The sequence below is a fragment of the Mixophyes fleayi genome, chromosome 4 (genome assembly GCF_038048845.1).
Source record: "Mixophyes fleayi isolate aMixFle1 chromosome 4, aMixFle1.hap1, whole genome shotgun sequence".
Classification (NCBI taxonomy): domain Eukaryota; kingdom Metazoa; phylum Chordata; class Amphibia; order Anura; family Limnodynastidae; genus Mixophyes; species Mixophyes fleayi.
The window spans coordinates 154,167,886-154,188,265 of record NC_134405.1 but is presented as its reverse complement, the minus strand read 5'-3'; the positions used below and the strand labels follow the sequence as shown (position 1 = coordinate 154,188,265).

Genomic DNA, 20,380 nt, shown 5'->3' with positions numbered 1-20,380 from the left:
CTGTTAACTTTTTACATCTGCTAAAATAAATCACTTTCTGCGTTAAAAAACACAATACAATCGCTTGGGCAATGCTTATTTGAAAACGATATAATTACTTTAATATATGTTAATAAGACAAAAAGTAATATTAGAGGGAACAGAAATCCTACAGTAAAATAGCTGCATTTTATGTCTGTAATTTTTGCAATAATGTATTTATGGAAAATTCCACTTCACAATGAATAGGACCCCCCAAACCTCCTTACCTGAATTATGGGGTCCCTTCCCTTGGACACCCTCCTCTGCACTGTTCTTATTTTAAGAATCTTAAATCTCTTTTCAGGGCAGCACGGTGGCTAAGTGGTTAGCACTTCAGCCTCACCGCGCTGGGGTCATGAGTTCAATTCCCGACCATGGCCTAATCTGTGTGAAGTTTGTATGTTCTCCCCGTGTTTGCGTGGGTTTCCTCCGGGTGCTCCGGTTTCCTCCCACACTCCAAAAAAATACTAATAGGTTAATTGACTGCTATTAAATTGCCCTTAGTCTCTCTCGATCTGTGTATATGTTAGGGGATTTAGATTGTAAGCTCCAATGCGGCAGGGGCTGATGTGAATGAAATCTCTGTGCAGTGCTGCGGAATTAGTGGCGCTATATAAATAGATGATGATGATGTCTAATGAGCAGGTGTACCTAATACAGTGACCATCAAGTGCATGCACTCCTTATGTGATTTTATTTGTTTTTTTTTGTTATAAAGTAGTATAACTGGCAGTAATTCTTCAAACCTAGGAGCTGCAATCTAATAAAGTTACTTAATTTTAGCAGCAGTTGGGAACAGAAAATAGTGATTAATGTTTTTAGGAGGTTGCTTTTTTTTTTGTTAAGGTAAGCACCTGATTCTAAATTTTATTTTTGGTCACAGACAAGGGGAAGGTATGTGGGAGGGTGGAGGTCTGCCACATATGAGGAAGAGGTTCATTTCTTTAGAAATATCAGATTGCTTTATACAATCCTCAGGTTTATCCCAGACCAGTGTAAAGATTTCCTGTAAGAGGAAGAATTGTAGTATGTTAGCTATTTGCGTTACACTCTGTCAAGCTAAGTACTGCTTGCACTATACCTGACCCTCTTCACTCTTGTGTTGCTGTTTTCGTGGCTTCTGCACTTTAGTATAATAAAGCCACAGTTTGAATACACGCATCTCTCCAGAGTTCTGACTGAAACCCTGCTCTTTACATCATGCTATAGGCTCTTATGTTTGTAGTAAGACCTAAACAACATGTTTTCTAAACTAATCAGAGAACATCTTGTGCCTCTAAGGAACAAATGAGGTCCTCTCCTAATGATCACATGACCTACTAACAAAAGAATCTCTGACTAGATACACTAAGTATATCCTCCAGTGACCATGTCCACAAATATTACTGAGCTGAGCAGTGTTTATACTATACTAAATATGTCCATCCTGCTCTCTTTCAGCCCTTTAAGGTTCTTCTCCGTCCAAGTGCTTTTCCATCTAATCCAGCTTACCTGACTGAAACTTCAACTGTTTTTCCTATCAGATCCTTAGGATTCTGAGCTTAAAATGAGAGTGCAGTTGCAGCCATCTGTAATACGGAAGTTAATACTCTATTGAACTCTATAACAGAGCTGCAGTGGAATATTAAGGTACCACCTAACAATGTATTTTAACCTCCAAGTTTAAAATAATAAATATTTAATTTGTATTGTGACACTGGCACACTTCAGGTAATGCACACACTAACACTTTATTGCTTTTTACTTGGCTTTTATTGTCAGGATTGTAAAGTACGTTGACATCATAGAGCTCCACACACTTTCTTGTGGCCCTAAGACTACGGACAGACAGGATTAAAGAGTTTGCACTCCTCCTAGAGCCTTAACTTGATGGACATATGACACTCCCACATTGCCTTTAAAAGTGAGTTTGCTGCAGGTGCTCTGTTTGATTGCAGACACACCTTGTCAGACTTCTGCTTGCTGTGGAAAAGATGTTTTTTTTTTTTAAACCACTGCAAAATATTCAAGTTAAATCAAACATTTACTATTGTTTTCTCACGCATACTGTATATCCTCCACCTGTATCTCTTTAACACAGGTGGACTACTGTACAAATATGTAACTCTGTATGCAGCATTTCTCTGCAGATTGCCGGCTAAATACCTATCTCCTCTCTTAGAAGTGTGTGGCAAACACCTCCCTTTGTCACGAGATATATAAATTAAAATGTTAATTTCACTTTTTCTGCCTAGGGTATACATGTGTGTAATGTGCCTATTTGCATGTGAAAGGTCATAGCATGCACTCTGTGAAAATAAAGTAACTGAATCGGTCTCTCTTGCAGAGGTAGACAAACTAGTAAGCTAACCTAACACATACCATCTGTCTTTTGTAAGCTCATGATATCTCGGTTTAATTTTCCAAAAGGAAAGGAAGTATTCAGTGGGAACGGTTTGTCCATTTTTTTTTGTCAATAGACTCTAATGGATTTGATGTAAAGTAAGTGGTTACTCACTGGGATTTGCACCACCATAGCATGCATAAACTGAGATAAGAAAGTAAGCCTCCTTTATTGCAGTAAAAGTTAATTTGTAGAGCACTAAAGATTAGATTATCCATGGGTTCTACATCTTTCGGGGTATTACTGAACCATCCCATGAATATAAACCTGGTTGTGATTGCAAATGAAAGGTTTAATGGGGGCTATAAGACAATTAATGAATTACAGGCGAACATTAATTTACTTCTGGGTGTGCAGGGCAGCTATTTAGAACCTTTTTGAAATTAAAACAGTTTACTTAATGAAGGCCCACGTGCCTGAATCATGTAGTATTTTGTGTACCTTTGATAGAGTTATAAACTTCAATTTCTCTATTTATGAATTTTTCTGGATTGGTGATCGCATGGCACCGCCGTGTTATGTGGGGACTAAGGCTGGGTACACACTACAGGGTTTTCAGCCAAGTATCGGGCCAATCACATGATAAACAACCATTCAGCCCGATATCGCATTAGTGTGTATGCTCCAATGAAGAACTATTATCGTCCCAAAGCACATTACATCGTTTCATTTGATTTTTAACCAGGACTAAAAATCTCAATCAACAATGGAACTAAGTTGTTCCAAATCTGCAGTGTGTAAGCACTCATAATCGGGATCTCCATAGAGTTTACAGAGTCATGATCTTTTCAGCCTATAGTTCTGACAGATGAAGAACACAGATCTGACGGTAAATCTTGTAAAACGTTTATACACATGAATCAGCATGCCTTTTAACCAGTTGTTGGTAAGACTATTATAGATAACACATCGGAAGAAAAATTCTGTAGTGTTCTACCCAGCCTAAGACTAACCTCTATCTAAAAGTACCACCATATAATAAAACATTCAATTACGAACAGTTAAGGGGCCTATTAATCTCTAGAGAGGTTTTAATCATTGTAAATTATAACATTTTAAAGTTACCAGGCTATTTATTATAAGAGGATCACAGCAGCTTTTTTGATCACATAGCCAGTCCCCAGAGGGGAAATTTGGAGCTTTACTCCGGTAGCGAACGCCATCTGCAGATAGCGATAGCTGTCTATGGGGAGTGTATCGCAGGAGGGATCCTTGGAAATTGTACAGGGCCATAAGTACCTGTACTATAGATTGTTCGCCAGGTCAGGCTCCTATCTAAATCCAGTCTAATATTTTCAATTGTGTTAACTGTCTCTTCCATCTGATATGTCTTTTCCCCACTATTTATAAAAGCTGCAGTAATTTTCCACCAATCTTCAGATCTATAAAAAGGCCTGCTCTAACACTGGAGCCTATGAAAGTCTTGGTAATTTGAGGACTAGACAGCAAAATAGTCAAGAACATAGAGTTTGAGAGCCATAAAGGTTGTCATATGAAGCCAAAGTCATGCACAAGTAATCCAAAACTATAATCGGGAATGCTGGTTTAAGGAACAGGGGCTCAGTAAAGTAGCAACTTGTGTGGCTGATATAACCTTTTCTGGGAAATGTTGGTTGCTTCTTTCTGACGTGTGAAAACATTGCTCATGCCCACACTTGAAAAGTGCCAGTTTAACATGAGAGGAAACTTTTCAAGCAAAAATAATAAGTCATCGTAGTGTAGCAGCTACACCATTTTGGAAAATAATTGGGATATGAGGATGTGGCTTAAATGTGTATAGTTTGATACCTACAAATCATAGGAGACTCTTGAAAATGATGCTGAAGGATCCAGGGGACACAATAGCCAGTGTCTGTGTCCCCTTTTTTCCAAGGCAACTGCCAAGCACCTTAGGTGTGCCTAGATGATGGATGTGAAAGGAGGCATTGGCCGAGGTATTTGCTGCAGAAACTGCTGTAGAATCCCAAGAACTTTCAACCAGACTGCATCCCTTCCACTTGACAAGATATTGAAGTTGGCCCCTTCTCTTGCAAGATTTCAAGACATCGTCAACTATATACTCAAGAGGTTTTTGATCTTCAATACATGTTGGATCATTTTAATTACTTGGTGGCGAGCATGCCATTTGAACAAGAATAGTGAAATGTTGGATGCCTCCGTCACAGGCAATAAGGAAGTTGTAATCGAAAATTTAAAGCAGTTTTTGGTGATTCAACAAGGATTCAATATAGCGTTCTGCAAGTTTAAGGCCCATGTGAATCTGCCCATGATTACAAACATGTTGTAAATCGATGAACGTGGCCTGACCTTTTGCCTGTATCTGTCTGCTGTCCGTTTTAACCCTTCGCTTGTGTCTAAAGTATCCCTGCTCGCTGCCTGCCCTGACCTTCTAGCTTGTTTTTGGCTATCCCGGATTGCTGCCTGCCCTCCACTATTTGCATCTTTACTGGTTTTGCCTTCCGTATACTACCTGGTGTACTATACTCCTAGTCTCTATAGCTCATCTCTACCTGGAACCATTTACTACTTTGCTATGCTGAGTTTAAGTGCTGGGGGCTTCAGAGTACCTGTGAGAACATCGCTCTCTACAGGGAAAGGCGGCTTGTTATAGGTGAAGACCTCTCTCACATCTTGTTCTAAAAGTTCAATCAGGTTTCCAGTGGGAGCCGTTACATATATTCATTTTATAACAGGAATTATGAGCCCAGTTTTAGTAAATCAATATTTCAACCCAGACCATCTGTGAAGAAATATGTGATCATATAGCTTTAATGGAAATTAAGGCTTTACACCAATATAAATGTTCACTAATGAATTATTTAAGTACAACACTAATACAGTAAATGTGTTTGAAAATAAAGATTTTAAGAAATATTTTGCTTTCAACATAGCACTAATAACCCATCTGTCAATACAATATAGCAACATCACTGAAGTTCCCAATACTGAAAATAGAGATTAACAACCTTACTGGGGCCCACATTAACTGTTATAGGCAACCATGAAAGATAGCAAAATAAATGAAAGTACAACATAGTACATACATAATTACAATACCTAACATAAACAAAACACTAACAAGTACAGCACTATTCTTATTGCTTTATTTCTAATACCTAACAGAGCATAAAAAACAGGACAATTCCACCCACTGGTTCAGTGAATACCCAGACTTTAAGTCAGCAAATTCTCTTATGTCAGGCTTGTAAATGTGGCTCACTGGTTTGCTGAAAAACAAATAGGACCTGACCTTTTCATGGGCCCTACCAAAAGCGGAAAAAAAAATTGTAGTTCCAAGTGGCTTTAAACAGCCAATGTGACACATCATTCTTTGTAGGGGAACTTGTGTCGCTCTGTTTATAGTGTGAAACTGCCTCATCAGCTCACCTCTCTCCTGCTCTCTCTGGTATCAACTGAGCAACTTTTTTAAAAGGCATATGAAACGTTACAAAGAAGTTGGATAAACAGGATTTGTTATCGGGAACCAGTCGTTATTGCAACATTGTTGTATATTATGGAGATTGAGTGCAGAGAACGAAAGAAATGTTGCAACAAATATTAGTTCACATTTACAAATGCAGAGTATACCATCCTACTCCCTTGTTGCTATTCAGTGAGCTGTGCACCGCTATTTCTGACTATGTACATGTGAGAGCCCATACAAAGGCACAATACACCATAAAATATTTTACAGGACTTTACATAGCTTCTATAAAGGTGTTACTGCTTTAGAGTTTGCCATTTCTTAGATCTATAATGATCTGATCAAGTCTGAAAACCCTCCTGTCAATCTTATTCATGTCTGATGATTTTTCCAAGCACTCACTAAGTGTCCTTATATCAATAGGGCATGGCACTATTGTTGGCATGGTCAGGTTCGTAGATCCAAAAATGAATGATTGGGAGGCAGAGAATCCAATATATCCATCGGAGGCTTGTACAGAGGGATAGAATAGAACTATACATTATATTCTCCGGCATGAGATGCAATTAAGTTATGACAAATGTTGAGGTTACAGCGCCTTTATCATAGTAGAGATCACACCGCACTAAGTGAATCACTATCCCCTTATCCAATTGTAAATATTGACTAGGTTTTATTCCAAATGCAACATTAAATTAAGGGGCTGCATCCACACATTTCAATCCAAGTATATTTTGAAGTAAGAACAAGGATAGAAGAGAATGTGTTCAATTGGGACACTTATTAATCAATTTGATGAAGCAAATTTAGCAAAATGCTAGCCCACATCAGCCACGCAATCTGATTTTCCCGTCTACTATTATACTAGATCAATATACCTCCAGCTAGCATGACTATCTATTAAGAAACATAATCCAGAAACATTAGATACATGTGTGCAGATACTTATAGCGTATGAATGGAGGATCAGTGTATGAATGGGATAATTTAATAAAAAATGTGGGAACTCACAGGGTACCTCTAGAGAGATACTGCTTACTAGAACTCTATTTTCCAGAATTAGTAACAGAACAACCACATAGCGATTAAAGAAAGATAGAATTTAATAGGGAATAATCAATATCCCTATATCATTTAGTTGGATGATGGAGGTTCCACTTAAAACATTACAGGGAATCCATTAAATCTGTTTGTGTATAATATAGTCAAATTCAGACAATAACTAATAAGAATATGCCATAAATAGATATTATTGTCTACAAAGTAGCTGGATACATATTCTTATTTTGTGAAACAGGTGGAACTGGAGATAAATATGTACTGAATAAAAAATGGTGTGATATAATTTATTATAATATAAAGATACAGTAGCTTAGCAGTTGAACGCTGCTATTTTAGCAGTATTTCATTATACAATTAAGTCAATTCACACTTTAATATTTCACTATTCATGATGATTAACAAATGTAATTAAACATTTTATTTTTTAATGTATATCAATAAAAAAGTTGTGAAATTTATATTAGGTTAATCATAGAGTGCCTCAATTGAAGCAAGAAAAAGGATAGAGAATGTGTTCAAAGTGCCTTTATCACCGACTACTCTATTCAAATGAAAGTAAATCATCTTCTGTGTGTTACTTGTTAATCCCTTTTATACTTTAACAATTTACTTATTTCACAACACATTGTGCAGTGTGCTTGTCACTGCTGGTCAAGTACATGTGGCCAGGGCGTCGCCGCACAGTTTTAAATAAATTTTTAATCTGTGGCGCTCTCCAGGCGCCCTCCAGAGCTTGGCGCCCTAGGCAACTGCCTAACCTTGCCTAATGGGAGCGCCAGGCCTGCATGTGGCTGTGATAATGCCGGTTGGCATACTGCAAGCAATGTTAAAATAGAATGCTAATAAAAACCCCAATAGCCTAAAACTTCAGTAAGTCTGTTCAGTAAAACAAAGAAGAAGGAATTGGGCTCCAAAGTACAAAACTATTGTCTGATAAAGTGAAATGTCTCAATATGGGAAGGAAAGTAACTATTATCATGGTTTGTCCATTAACTTGTGCTGAACAGTGAGCATAGAAAACCCTGTTTGTTGCGGGTTTGTCCTAGTGTTAGAAAACACTCAGTGAGTGCCAAGTAGGGGCACAGTCTACTTTGAAAATATTGTTTAAATAAGTGTAGCTTTTTCCACCACTGATACAAATAATCCAAAATGGAAAATGTTTGCCAAGATTACAACAATAAACCATTTAGCTAAAGCCAAGTAGATTTTTTTTTTAGCTTTAGCTAGATAGAATTTTGCTAACCGTTGCAAGCAACAGCTATTTAGGGGGTTGTTTAAAAGAGGTTGAAGAAACATTTATGCATACTTAACACTGAATAAAACCATAATGCTGTTATTGGTCTATCTGAAAAAGCATGTTTGCAAACATCAACCAGATTTACCCCGGTTTAACATGTTCACTTAAACACTGCATCAAAGTCTTCAGAAAAAAAAAAAGAAATATTGATCTTGGCACTGTTAGGGCAATGGACGCAAAACACTCATTGCAGGAGGTCTGCAATCCTCCAATAACAAAAATAGTAAAAAAAAGAAAATATGCAATAGTGTATAAGGGTCCAAATAACAATATGAACCATGAATAAATATATCAATACCAAAACTTGTTCTGATAACATCAATAACCACAATCAATAGTGGCAGGACATCAATATCATGTATAATATTATATTAAAATAAAACATATATAAATAATAAACTGATAAATTTGATCACATGTGTGAAAATACCAAATTTGATCATGTGGCTTTAGGAATCAACGCCCACATAACTTGCCCATAAGCAGTCATTCAGTTGGTTGGAACCAGCAATCCAAAAAATATAAGTAGTTATGTTGCACCGTTGGCAAATATAATCAACAAATATGATCAGCGGACTTGTGTATCGATAATAAAGGCATCAGCTTGCCCGACATCAAACCCACCATCAATGCGTGGGATAATAAAAGTGTACAATGTATAGTCACTTGCCTCCTTACCAGATGCCTGGAAATTTGATCCTTAGATAAACGGAGAAAGTGATAAACAGGTATAGCAGTATGATCCTTGAGATGAACTCCGCAGCCGTGGGGAGGAAGATCGTGAACAGATTCCTCTAGCAACAGCATAGACAAAGATTAGTTCCTACCGCTTGTAGGAAGTGACACTCTGTGATAGTTACAGCTATTTATTTCCACCCAAAGTCTTCAGATATACTTGGCCCATTTTGGCCTACCTAAGAAGCATTGGTGTGTCAACAGTAGTACCTTTTCAAGCGCTTTTTTGCGGAGAAAATATGTGTCTGCTTAGACCTGGTGGATCCAATTGATTTATAAGAACAAAGAATGCTTTAATTGCAGTAAATAAATCATTACTTTTATAGGGAAACCACTTTTATTAATGTCAATGGGAAATAACTGGGGTTTTTTTAATCGATTTGTTTTTCCCCTTGTGTGTTGGAAATGCCAACTATCGTTTTTAAATTGGCAAAATAAGGCAGGTGGATTCCAGTGCAGTAAACTGCAAATAGAATTGAACGCAGAAATTCTATTTTTGGGATTCTTAAAAAACCGGCCACTTAAGCGATATTCACAATAAGCCAGTGTAAATACCTTCTGTGCTCCAAATTACCTATTTGACTACAGTGCAAAGATGCAACTGCTCTCAACTCAGGCTACAAAATATAAAGACGAAAGTTGCCCTGCCAGCAACGTTGTATGAAAACATAAAAAAAATAAAGGTCTCCCAAATATAAGATAAAATAAGATAGATTAATAGCAGAATATTCATGCTATCCAACTTGATAGGATGGACATGTCATATAAAGCGTAGGTTCTCATCTAATATAAAACTGCATAAAAGATAAAAAGTCACGTAAAGACACTCCAAACATATTGAGCATCTGTTGTGGTGGGAGCTTCTGGAACAAGATATGCAAATAACCACTCAAATCATAGTGTATTTGCTATTCTTTTAAATTTTTACATATATCCACTTAAGCTTAAGTGTACTTGATATCCACACCTTAAAAAAGCAGCATGACTCCTAAGTGTGATGCCAGAAAATGCCAGGTTTTCAGTGTAGTATGTCTTATATGTAGAATCTGTTATGGTGAAACATTTGTTGCAGAACATACTTTTCATAGAAGCAGCCCTGTGAGTCTGAATTGATATAGACATACTAAATTTTGGAGAAACTCAGGCATGTCCTGATTCTTAACCTCTAGGAAAGAGGTGGGAGTCCTGTGGCGCTCCATTTGCTATGAAACCATAACACCCAGCATGCTGGGTCTTGCCTTTCCACAACAGCTCAAATGCCAAAACTTACCTAACCGTGAGAAACTAAATACACATAGCAATCTGTATTGCAGGTTTTAATGAGAAAGCAGTTTTTTATGAGAACAAATTAAATTACTGATGTAAGTAATTAGCTATTCATCATATTCTTAAAGCAAGCCGTATGTAATAATCTGTGTTTACTGTAAAACAATCTGACTCTATTCATTTTTTGGTGGTCCTGAAAGCACCACGCATCATCTGCGATTTCGCTATCCACATTCCAGGTTTTACTATGCAGCAATTTAGAGGATGAACACTAAAATCACCAGCAATGAGCAGCAGTTTCAAAAGCACCTGGTAAAACTGGTTTTACCCTACATTGTGTAAGAGCCCACTGCTACTCAGCTTCGGTCCTCTAGATGGGAGGCTGAACAATTGTACCAAGAGGGTCCCAGCGTTACTTAGCATTGGGCCTGGCACCATTGGGATTCTCTTGATATTCCTGGTCAGCGGGTACCGGAGAAATAGTACATATTACTAAATTGTCTCCAAAATAATATATAAATTAAGAATGGTGTCCCCATTAATAAATGAATCTGTAATAGTGCCCCTGTAACTGAAGACAGAAATCACAGGGCCCCTGTTTAATAAATAAACAATGTCACCATATAATACTTAAATAAAAAGCCCTGTATAAAAAAATCAAATAAGTATTTTCTCACTTTTAATAAATACAATAATATTGTCCCTGAAAAAGAAATAAATAATATTGCCACTGCATAATAAATGGCTTAATTGTGTCACAAATTTATCCGCAGTGCACTTGGATTAATACATACTTATCTTGGACCTTCTTCTTATGTCCTAGATCTGTCCTAATAAATATGGATAAAAAAAAACCTCATGGCTGACACAGAATGGTCCTGGCATGAAATGAGTTACAGTCTGTCTGGTAAGCCTGCCTTCATAAAAGACAATCAGAAGCTGTCTCTGATTAAATGGAGACATTTTAACAGTATGTAGTATTTCCTTGTTACCCATCAGCCATGGAAACCAGTGCAAAGTCAGAGTAACTTGCATTAGAAAATTAAAAAAGAAAAATGATCTGATTAGTTGCTAGGGTTATAACCACATATGGGTGTAAATAAACCTCAATGTGTATTATCAAACACTGTAAACCTCCCAACTGTCCCAATATAGGTAGGATAGTCCCATTTTTACCTGCAAATGACATGTTTGTTCCAACTTCCAGGAAGTTGGGAGGTATGTCCCCAAACACTATAGTGAGCAGAGACATCACCAAGGTGAATGTGGGCCTCGTGCGTCTGTGTGTTGCAATTCAGTCTTTTTTAAATGCTTTTAGTGGATGGGGATGGAGGTGGCCTACTAATTTAGAAGCACTAGGTATGCCCCCAACATAGTTGGCACACCATAATGTGGTGTGGGCAGGACCCCAAAGCACACAACCTTGTCCCGATTACAGGGATGCAATTGTTGGGATGAAAGCATAATGTTTCATTTGTGGTTTCGCTTTAAAGGAAAATTATCATCAAGATACAAATTTTATATGTTGAGCAAAATTGTTAGTAAATATAATTGAACACTCAATGTATTGCATTAGAAAATACATAGTTTTGTTACATGTATTGTTATAGCATTATGCACCTTCCCTTTATATTGGTTAGACTCTCCTTTACAATCTTCAAAGGTCAGTGCTGCTTCTAATGTTGAAGAAGAGAATAACCCTAATATCTCTCCACAGATTGTTAAATACTGCAGAGTGGGTGCATCAGAACAAAATACTAAATATAAATCAAATTCTTTCAGGTTTTCAACTAAACAAACAGCATTTTTACATTTTATTTAATTTTAACATATCAATTTAAAAACACTAAATTTTGAGTGTAGTCTTCTCCTATATTCATCTTGGGGACTTCATCAATTTCCCAAAGCTCCGTAATTGTGAGGATTACAAGAATCAAAGGAGTATATTAAAATCAGAAAAGAGCTGCTGATTTACTTGGTGTTTCTTAAGTACTTACTTCTTCAGTACAGCAATTTCATTTTCTATGCTGCTTTCTTTCCCCTTTAGAGCTTTCTTTGGGATACACTTCACTGCAAAAAGTTTACCAGTAATTTTGTCTTCAGCTAATACAACTTCTGAAAATGCTCCCCTATGGAAAAAGAACAAGCATAAGATCAGAACTGTCCTTTATATTTATGTTGTACATAAATCTATAAAACAGAGTAACCTATTATAATAATCATGACTCATCAATTTTACAGACCTGCTAAAGCATCCTTCTCAAACATATGATACCACTATATAAATACAGTGCTTCCTCCACACACCACCCCCTTTAATACCACCCTCGCTTACCACCCAATAAAGTGCATTAATTTGTTTGTATTGTGAAGTCAAATAACTGGATGCAGTAAAGCAAATGAATTAATATTGTTTTGCAATGCGATTGTGATAAGTACACCATGTGTTATGACACAATTGCACAGATTAATAACACACACATTTACATTTGCACCAACACTTGTAAAGAATATACATTTAGTAAGTTTCAAATCCACATTTATCTATTAGCAAAATGTATTATAGATAATTTACACATAAATGATAATATATTAAAGGTATCTAACGCTCAGAATATGGGAAATGTATCATGTTTAGTGTCATTCTGATCTACACATTACCATTATGAATCTTCTGCTATTGGCGAAGCAATCGCTAGCTATGGAAGATAAAGGATTAATGCTCAAAATGACATTGTGTTTGGAATGCAAATAGGTTGGTGAAAACTGGATTAGGTCAGTTCTCTTAGGCACAACATGTGCTCAGCTGTTAGAGTGAGCTGGCCACACCTTACCAGAGGAATCCTTTAAACTGACCTATGATATGCATTATACTGGACTGACCTGAACCCTGAGCCCATGAACACCTCTCTACATGTTGTCTGTGTACATAGTGACATCATCAGTGTTTTTTTGTAAACTGAAACAGCATATATGCAAATTTCTCTGGGTCATTTTTTCTCTATCTTCCTGACAACAGACAACATGACTGTATCTTACCCTGGGCCCAGGTGAAGCGCTAGCGAAAATGTAATTTATTCAGTGTTTTTATACTTTCCTGCTTTATTGTACTATCTTTTATGCATTATGATGTCTTACTGTAAATCTTGATATATTTTGCAACTAAATATCTGTGCATTGAAACCACAATAATTTATTGGAAAATGTTTATTGGGAAGCGACAAAATTAACTTAATAGTACTTCACCCTCTTTATAATGCAAGGTTATATATAACACCAGTTTAAGCATGTGCTTTAAAATTACACTATAACGAAGCAGCACTGTAAAACTTAACAAAGCAACAGTTAAATAAAGTAAATCAATCTAGAACACAAGTGCTAGTATAATTACTGTTAAAGACAGGCAATTATATTGATTGTACATAGTTTCAGACTAGCAACTGAAGTCAATAAGAGAATGGGCACTTAAGGGCCTATTTATCAAGCTTTAAACTTGTGCCCAATTGCTAACACCATCTCTATTCTATTGGGCAAGCATTGCAGGTGAGGGATCTTAGGAAACCTCTCCAGCAGCCTGGATGCGGCTCCCCTCCTTACTCTAACTAAACTAACTCTGCGCATTCGCTGACCTAATGTCCCACATGCACAGTAAAGACCATGGATCAGAAGCCGGAATTTTCATTACGAGATCCCCAGGACAGTCTCTTATCACACAAACACACATAAACACACACACACTATACACATATACATATGTTATAGATCTATGCATTATTATAATAAACCTCAGACTCCATAATGCAGTGACAATTATGTAGACTGCTATATGTCCTTGCATAATTTCTTCAGTGTCTATAATGTTATTTTACCTACAGCCCCTCTACATGATTTACCAGGTATTATTTACAAGTGGGACACATTCCATTCTGGACATTTACATGTGCTTGATCTGCCTACACCATTATATGTCAATGGAAACATAGTAAAGGTAAGTTTAAAAGGCAAGGTGGAAGCACTGTATGACATGCACTCAATTAAATATGCTACATCTGTCAATGAAAGTTTGCATAATAGTAAACGCATCTGTGTGAGTTAATGCTTTGCAGTTTAGCAGTATTTCCTGTTACATTAACATTTTCATATAAAAAAGCCAACTTTAAAAGTGGCAAATACTCTCAATTATGAGCATATTAGAACTCATGGCGGGAATCGGTTATATCATGGCGCTACAAGGGAATAGACCTATTTATACTGGTTGTAGAACTCCAACACAAAACACAGACTTTCCCACAGAATAATAAGTAGTATATGTTATAAATATCTAATTTGATAATATTTCATTATTAACCATTAACTTATTATCGTCACAATCTATTCTCTAATTTCCCACACAGGTGACTAGCATCTGAATGAAAGCTTCATCTCATTTCTACTTTATCAATAGGTTGGTTGGGAATTAAATAAATTCCACATCACCCATTTTCTCCTCTGCTCACCTACCTATTTTTAAAGTTTCTTTATATAAATTATATCTGCAAGACTTCAAGCTATCACACTTCCACCCAAGTATTACAACAAGATCATTCAGTGAAGTGTTTTTCAAATTTGGGTGCATTTCAATGTATTTTAATAATAACCTTTGATTAAAAATGTCAGTCATATATCTATGATTATTATTCAATATGTCATAAAACAGAGTTCTAACATTTATTCTCCATAAATTAAGTTACAATTTTTAAACATAATTGAAAATAGAGCCTTGAAAAAATAAAATAAAAGTTATTTTCCGAAAGCATATCATAAACTGTCCTTGTTTTATCTGCTGGCACCGATATTATGTCTACTGTTGTACGGATTGTGTAGAACTAATGTTTAATACTTCCACTGAACACATGTCCACAACAAAAGGGTGCCACGGACATATATTTATCTAGTATCACAGTCATTTAGTTGTCTCTTCTCATCGCCAGCTTCTCGTAAACTGTTATCACAGCCTTTCCTCAATGTCACATCTATAAATAAACATATACAAGATAACAATAACTGAAATAAGCATCATACAATTGTAAAAACTATATATAGATAAAAGAATTGCAGTAACACCTAGCTAGCTAGGTTTCATAGCAAATGGGTAAAACATTATTACCATTGACAAATGTGACAGCATCTCAGTAGTATTGAAAATAGGTTTGATACTGAACTAGATATAATTGTCAGTGATGGGAAAAAAATCAGTGCCATTTAAACAATAAGAATAGCATGGACATTAATAAATTCTGAAGACAGCCACATTGTAGTATCTCCTACCAGGCACATACAAACTGTATAAATAAAAGCAAAGTGTATGAATAAGAGGACATAAACAATATAAACAAAATCATTTGCTATTTTTGCAATCAGGAAGGACCTATTTATTGCATACAAATTGGCAGCTGGAGTAAGGCGAGTTATGTCCAATGTTTTGCACTTGAACAATGTTTCTTTTCTTGGGCAAAGAAATACACATTCAATCCAATGTCTTATTTAGGGCTCATCTAGAAGTACACCCTTAAGTGCACTATGTATGCAGGGGAGTTTGACTGTGGTGTGACCATGCTGACCACACATGCAGCATGCTGAAAATATAGCGGGTGTTGAAATCATTTATCAAAATGCTAGCACCCATTGACTATTCAAAATCCCACACACAGTAATATCTATCACTCTCAGTGGTAGATATTACTGTGGTAGATATTGCTGTGTCCAGTAATATCTAGTCCAACTGCAGTAAGGGCAGTGGATAATACAACACACTAGATATGTTTTTGCTGCTCTGCTGTCTCTGAAATCTATTCCAAATTCTGTTGAATGTCAGAGTTGTTGTGTTTCTGTTGCTGAGCAACTATACTCTCCCTGCTTCCTGAGCTGCTAACGGGGATTCCACATTGCAACTGATTTATCAGCTCGTGCAAGACTCATCACTGCTCACTACCAAACAGTTGAGAAGTCAACACTTTCTGCTCACATGATTTCTACCCATCAGCTGATTAGGCAGTACCTACGTAAATACACTCATTGCCATTATTCCCTTGTTGGTGTTTACCTAGGATAGTTCCTGTCTCTTTATCATAGATTGGAATATCTTCTGTTGCTAGGTTTAGTGTGTATAATCTTGGCTTTGTTTACTGGACCTTGCTGTTGGATCTATGGCTGCCCTTGAACTCTATGCCTGTTTGTTGACTTTATGTACCTCTCCTGTCTTCTGACCCGACTTGCCAATTGACCATCCTCTTTTGTGTCCTTTTTATCTTGTTATGTCTTTGTGTTGCTCCATGGCTGGGAGTCTCCCTAACTCTAACTCAGTCACAACTATTAACTATACAATACTGGGATAAAGTTCAGGGGGGCATCCAAGTACCTCCTGTAAACAGTGTGGTTCTGGGAAAGAAGGCTGCTAATGGAGATAAACATGCCGCACCATAGGTTCAGTATAGGTGATATCAGGTTCATAACAAATGTCAAGGGTTGGTATGCACTGGGATAACGGATACTCAGTCCCACTATATGAGCCCATACATACAGTCAGCATTTTCTGACCATGGTCAAATGTCACAGCCCTAAAGTGTAAATAATTCAGTCACCTATCTCAGTTTTATAACATTTTAAAAATTATCATCAATAGCTTAAACTTACATAACTTATTTCATATGAAAATTGCGCTCTTCTTTTACAACGTGAATAATATCGAATATGAAGAAAGGAGGTAAAGAGACCATGAAATGATAATTTAAACAAGAAACAAAAAAAACCCCCAATATATATGAGCTTACCTCATAGACAATGATACTTTTTATCTCAACACATACACACAAACTACAATATTTATGTGGACTGTACTTATCAAACAAGTTTAAATCCAGGGTCCCTGATAAGCCCCGTCGCCTGGTGGTTCCGCCCTCTTCGTTGGTGGGGGGAGCAGGGTGCTTTAAAAAAAAAAAAAATGCTCACATGATCACGGTGTTGGTGCCCCTCCTCCCTGGTCCGTTCGAACTGAATGCCGGGTGTGACGGCATCAATTCACGCCCGAGAAGAAAACTGGGGGGAGGGGGTGAGGATTGCGCTCTAATCCTAGTATTGCAAGAGCTGTGCTAACCAAGGGTGTCCCTCCCTTGGAGATTAAAATATATCTGGACGGTTAGGCGCTCATTGACTAGTGGTATATTCTAAATAATGATGTACTAAAGAATATTTTTCTACATATGGTAACCGTGTGTTCAATTGAATAATGTATTGATGATCTGTTATCGTAATCCAAATCAAATATTTTAATGATAAACGTGGCTGATATCACTTTTCTGACGAATAGCATTATCTGATATGGACTAATATGCAGAATTGTATATGTGATTATATGTGGATTTTGTATATTTTAAAGAATTTGGGGTTGTTGAATTTTGGTTTAGATCAACAAGGATTGTCCATATGATTTCAGCCATGTTTATCATTAAAATGTTTGATTTGGATTACGACCCCAAATTCTTTAAAACAAACAAAATCCACGTATAAATCACATATAAAATTCTGCACATTATTTAAAATATACCACTAGTCAATGAGCGCCTAACCATCAAGATATAAGAAGAGAAGAGAAGAAAGAAGCCAATAGGAAGATAAGTAAAGGAACGGAGGCAAGGGGAGGAAAGCAGGATGGCACATATCAATGAAGGGGGGGGGATAGCAAAAAGGCACAGATTGATGAATGGAGGGGAGCAGAAAGCACAGAATGATGAAGAAGGTGGGAAGCAGAATGGCACAAATTCATGAAGAAGGGGGGAAGCAGAATGGCACAGAGTTATGAAGAAGGGGGGAAGCAGAATGGCACAGAGTCATGAAGAAGGGGGGAAGCAGAATGGCACAGAGTCATGAAGAAGGGGGGAAGCAGAATGGCACAGAGTCATGAAGAAGGGGGGAAGCAGAATGGCACAGAGTCATGAAGAAGGGGTGAAGCAGAATGGCACAAAGTTATGAAGAAGGGGGGAAGCAGAATGGCACAGAGTCATGAAGAAGGGGGGAAGCAGAATGGCACAGAGTCATAAAGAAGGGGGGTAACAGAATGGCACAGAGAGAGATGAAGTGGGGAGCCGCATGGCACAGAGTGATGAAGGGAGGTCAGGTGAAGGGTGGGGGGCAGCAGCATGGAGTGCGCAGTGTGATCATAAGGGGGCACAGCATGGTGATGATGGAGAGGCACAGTAATGTGTGTGTGATGGCACAGGTGGCTTGTGGCAATGTAGTGTGTGTGTGAGATGGCACAGGTGGCTTGTGGCAATGTAGTGTGTGTGTTCTGGGACAGGGGACCTGTGGCAATGTAATGTATGGTGTATGTGTGAAATGGCACAGGGGGCTTGTGGCAATGTAGTGAATGTATGTGTGATGGCATAGTGGGCTTGTGGCAATGTAATGTGTGGTGTACGTGTGTGATAGCACAGGGGACTTATGGCAATGTAATATGTGTGTGGTAGTTGGTGGCTAATTAATGGCTGCTATTTTGTTTGTGTGATGATGGTGGGATAATTTAATGTAATAGTGGGGACTATTAATTTAAGATGGGGTGGTTTGGGGGCTATTAATTGAATGTGGGGTGAGTTGGGGGGAATAAGGTCTATTTATTAAATGTGACTATGAATTTTTTAATGGCAGTGATGGTTGTGGGAAATAGGTATATTTATTAAATGTAAATACTATTCATTTATTACTGGGGCTGTGTGGAGGGAGGGAAAAGGTTTATTTATTAAATTGGAATACTATTACTTTAATGTTGGGACTGGAGGAAGACCTAAGTATTAATCATGTGTGCTATGATCTTTACGCCAGGGTTGGTTGGCATTACCTAAATGTGCCCATTTGTTTTCCAAATAGGGCCCCCAACATTCCAGGATCCAGACAAGCTGCAACTAAAGAAAACAGCAGCCACAGGTGCTGAAATTGACAACAACAGGTAGGAGAGAACAGGACAGTCTGTCAAATCTTCTGATTCTAGTGGGACAATCCTGATTTTTGGTGACTGTTCTGCCCAATCTAAGGGGCAGGCCAAGACTGTGTACTCTTTATATTCACATGTGCATTCTTTATATACTACACTATGGTACTAGCTGTCTTTTGTGGGCTTACCACACCCCCTCTAGTAGTTTGGTTACACCTCTCTAGTGGTGGGCCACACCCCCTGTGGTGGGCCTCTACCACTGTATTCCCCCTGTGGGCCCTTCATGCCCCAGTCTGACACTGTTTAAATCCCTTGACACAGGGTTTCCCAAACCCAGTCCTCAGGGCTCCCTAACAGTGCAGGTTTTCCATATCTCCTTGCTGGAGCACAGGTGTATTCATTACTGACTGACACATTGTAACAGATCCACAAGTGGTCCTAATTATGTCACATGTGATCCAGAAAACCTGCACTGTTAGGGAGCCCTGAGGACTGGGTTTGAGAAATCCTGCCTTAACATAATGGTGCAAATTTATTATATGGATTTGTAAAACTAACTGAAAAGTATTCCTTAAATGTGCTTGTAAGAACTCTCTCCATGTTCTCTATTAAATATATTTTAATAACACAAGTAAGACCCACAGGGCACATTTCTTATTTTCCCTTTCTTATGCCAATAAAAAAAAACAAAGATCACTTTTTTTCATTCATTTTGCCGAAGAGGATTTCCAACATAAGCACAAACATGCTGTAGTTGGCATAGTTCTAACATTATAACATGAAAAGCTTTAGATCAGGTAAACAAATGCATAGTCTGCATATATATTCCTCATCTTGATTTTCAGCAACATTCTGTATGAATCCAATACTGAGAACATCAACAATAACAAACAGAGGATCCCACTATGTTGTTTCTGCTTCTTTTTCCAATAGTACAATTGATACCACTTTAAAAATGATTCAGAAAAAAACAATGCCATTTTATGTCCTTTAGGTTGCAGAATGACAAACAAATGATAAGCTATTGAATTCAGTCATGATGGATTAAGCCTGAGATTTTGCTCACAAACCACAGCAGCTCATTGATCTGTTTATTGTTGACACAGCAATCTGCTGTACAACGGTGATTTTATAAGGAACAACTTTGTAATTTTAAATAAAACTTTTTATTTGATCTGCAAATTGAGACATGTAGACACAAATGTCTAGGTTGTTCATATAATAAGTCAA

The 20,380-nt window shown here is 37.4% G+C and overlaps 1 protein-coding gene across 1 annotated transcript in view; it reads right to left on the bottom strand.

The window, feature by feature from the left end:
- CAMK1D (calcium/calmodulin dependent protein kinase ID) overlaps window positions 1-20,380 on the bottom strand; it is a 272,636-nt gene that overhangs the window by 139,758 nt on the left and 112,498 nt on the right. The window contains exon 2 of the mRNA XM_075208648.1: window positions 12,186-12,317. Coding sequence (XP_075064749.1) covers window positions 12,186-12,317 — 132 coding nt within the window. The remainder of the gene's footprint in view (window positions 1-12,185; window positions 12,318-20,380) is intronic.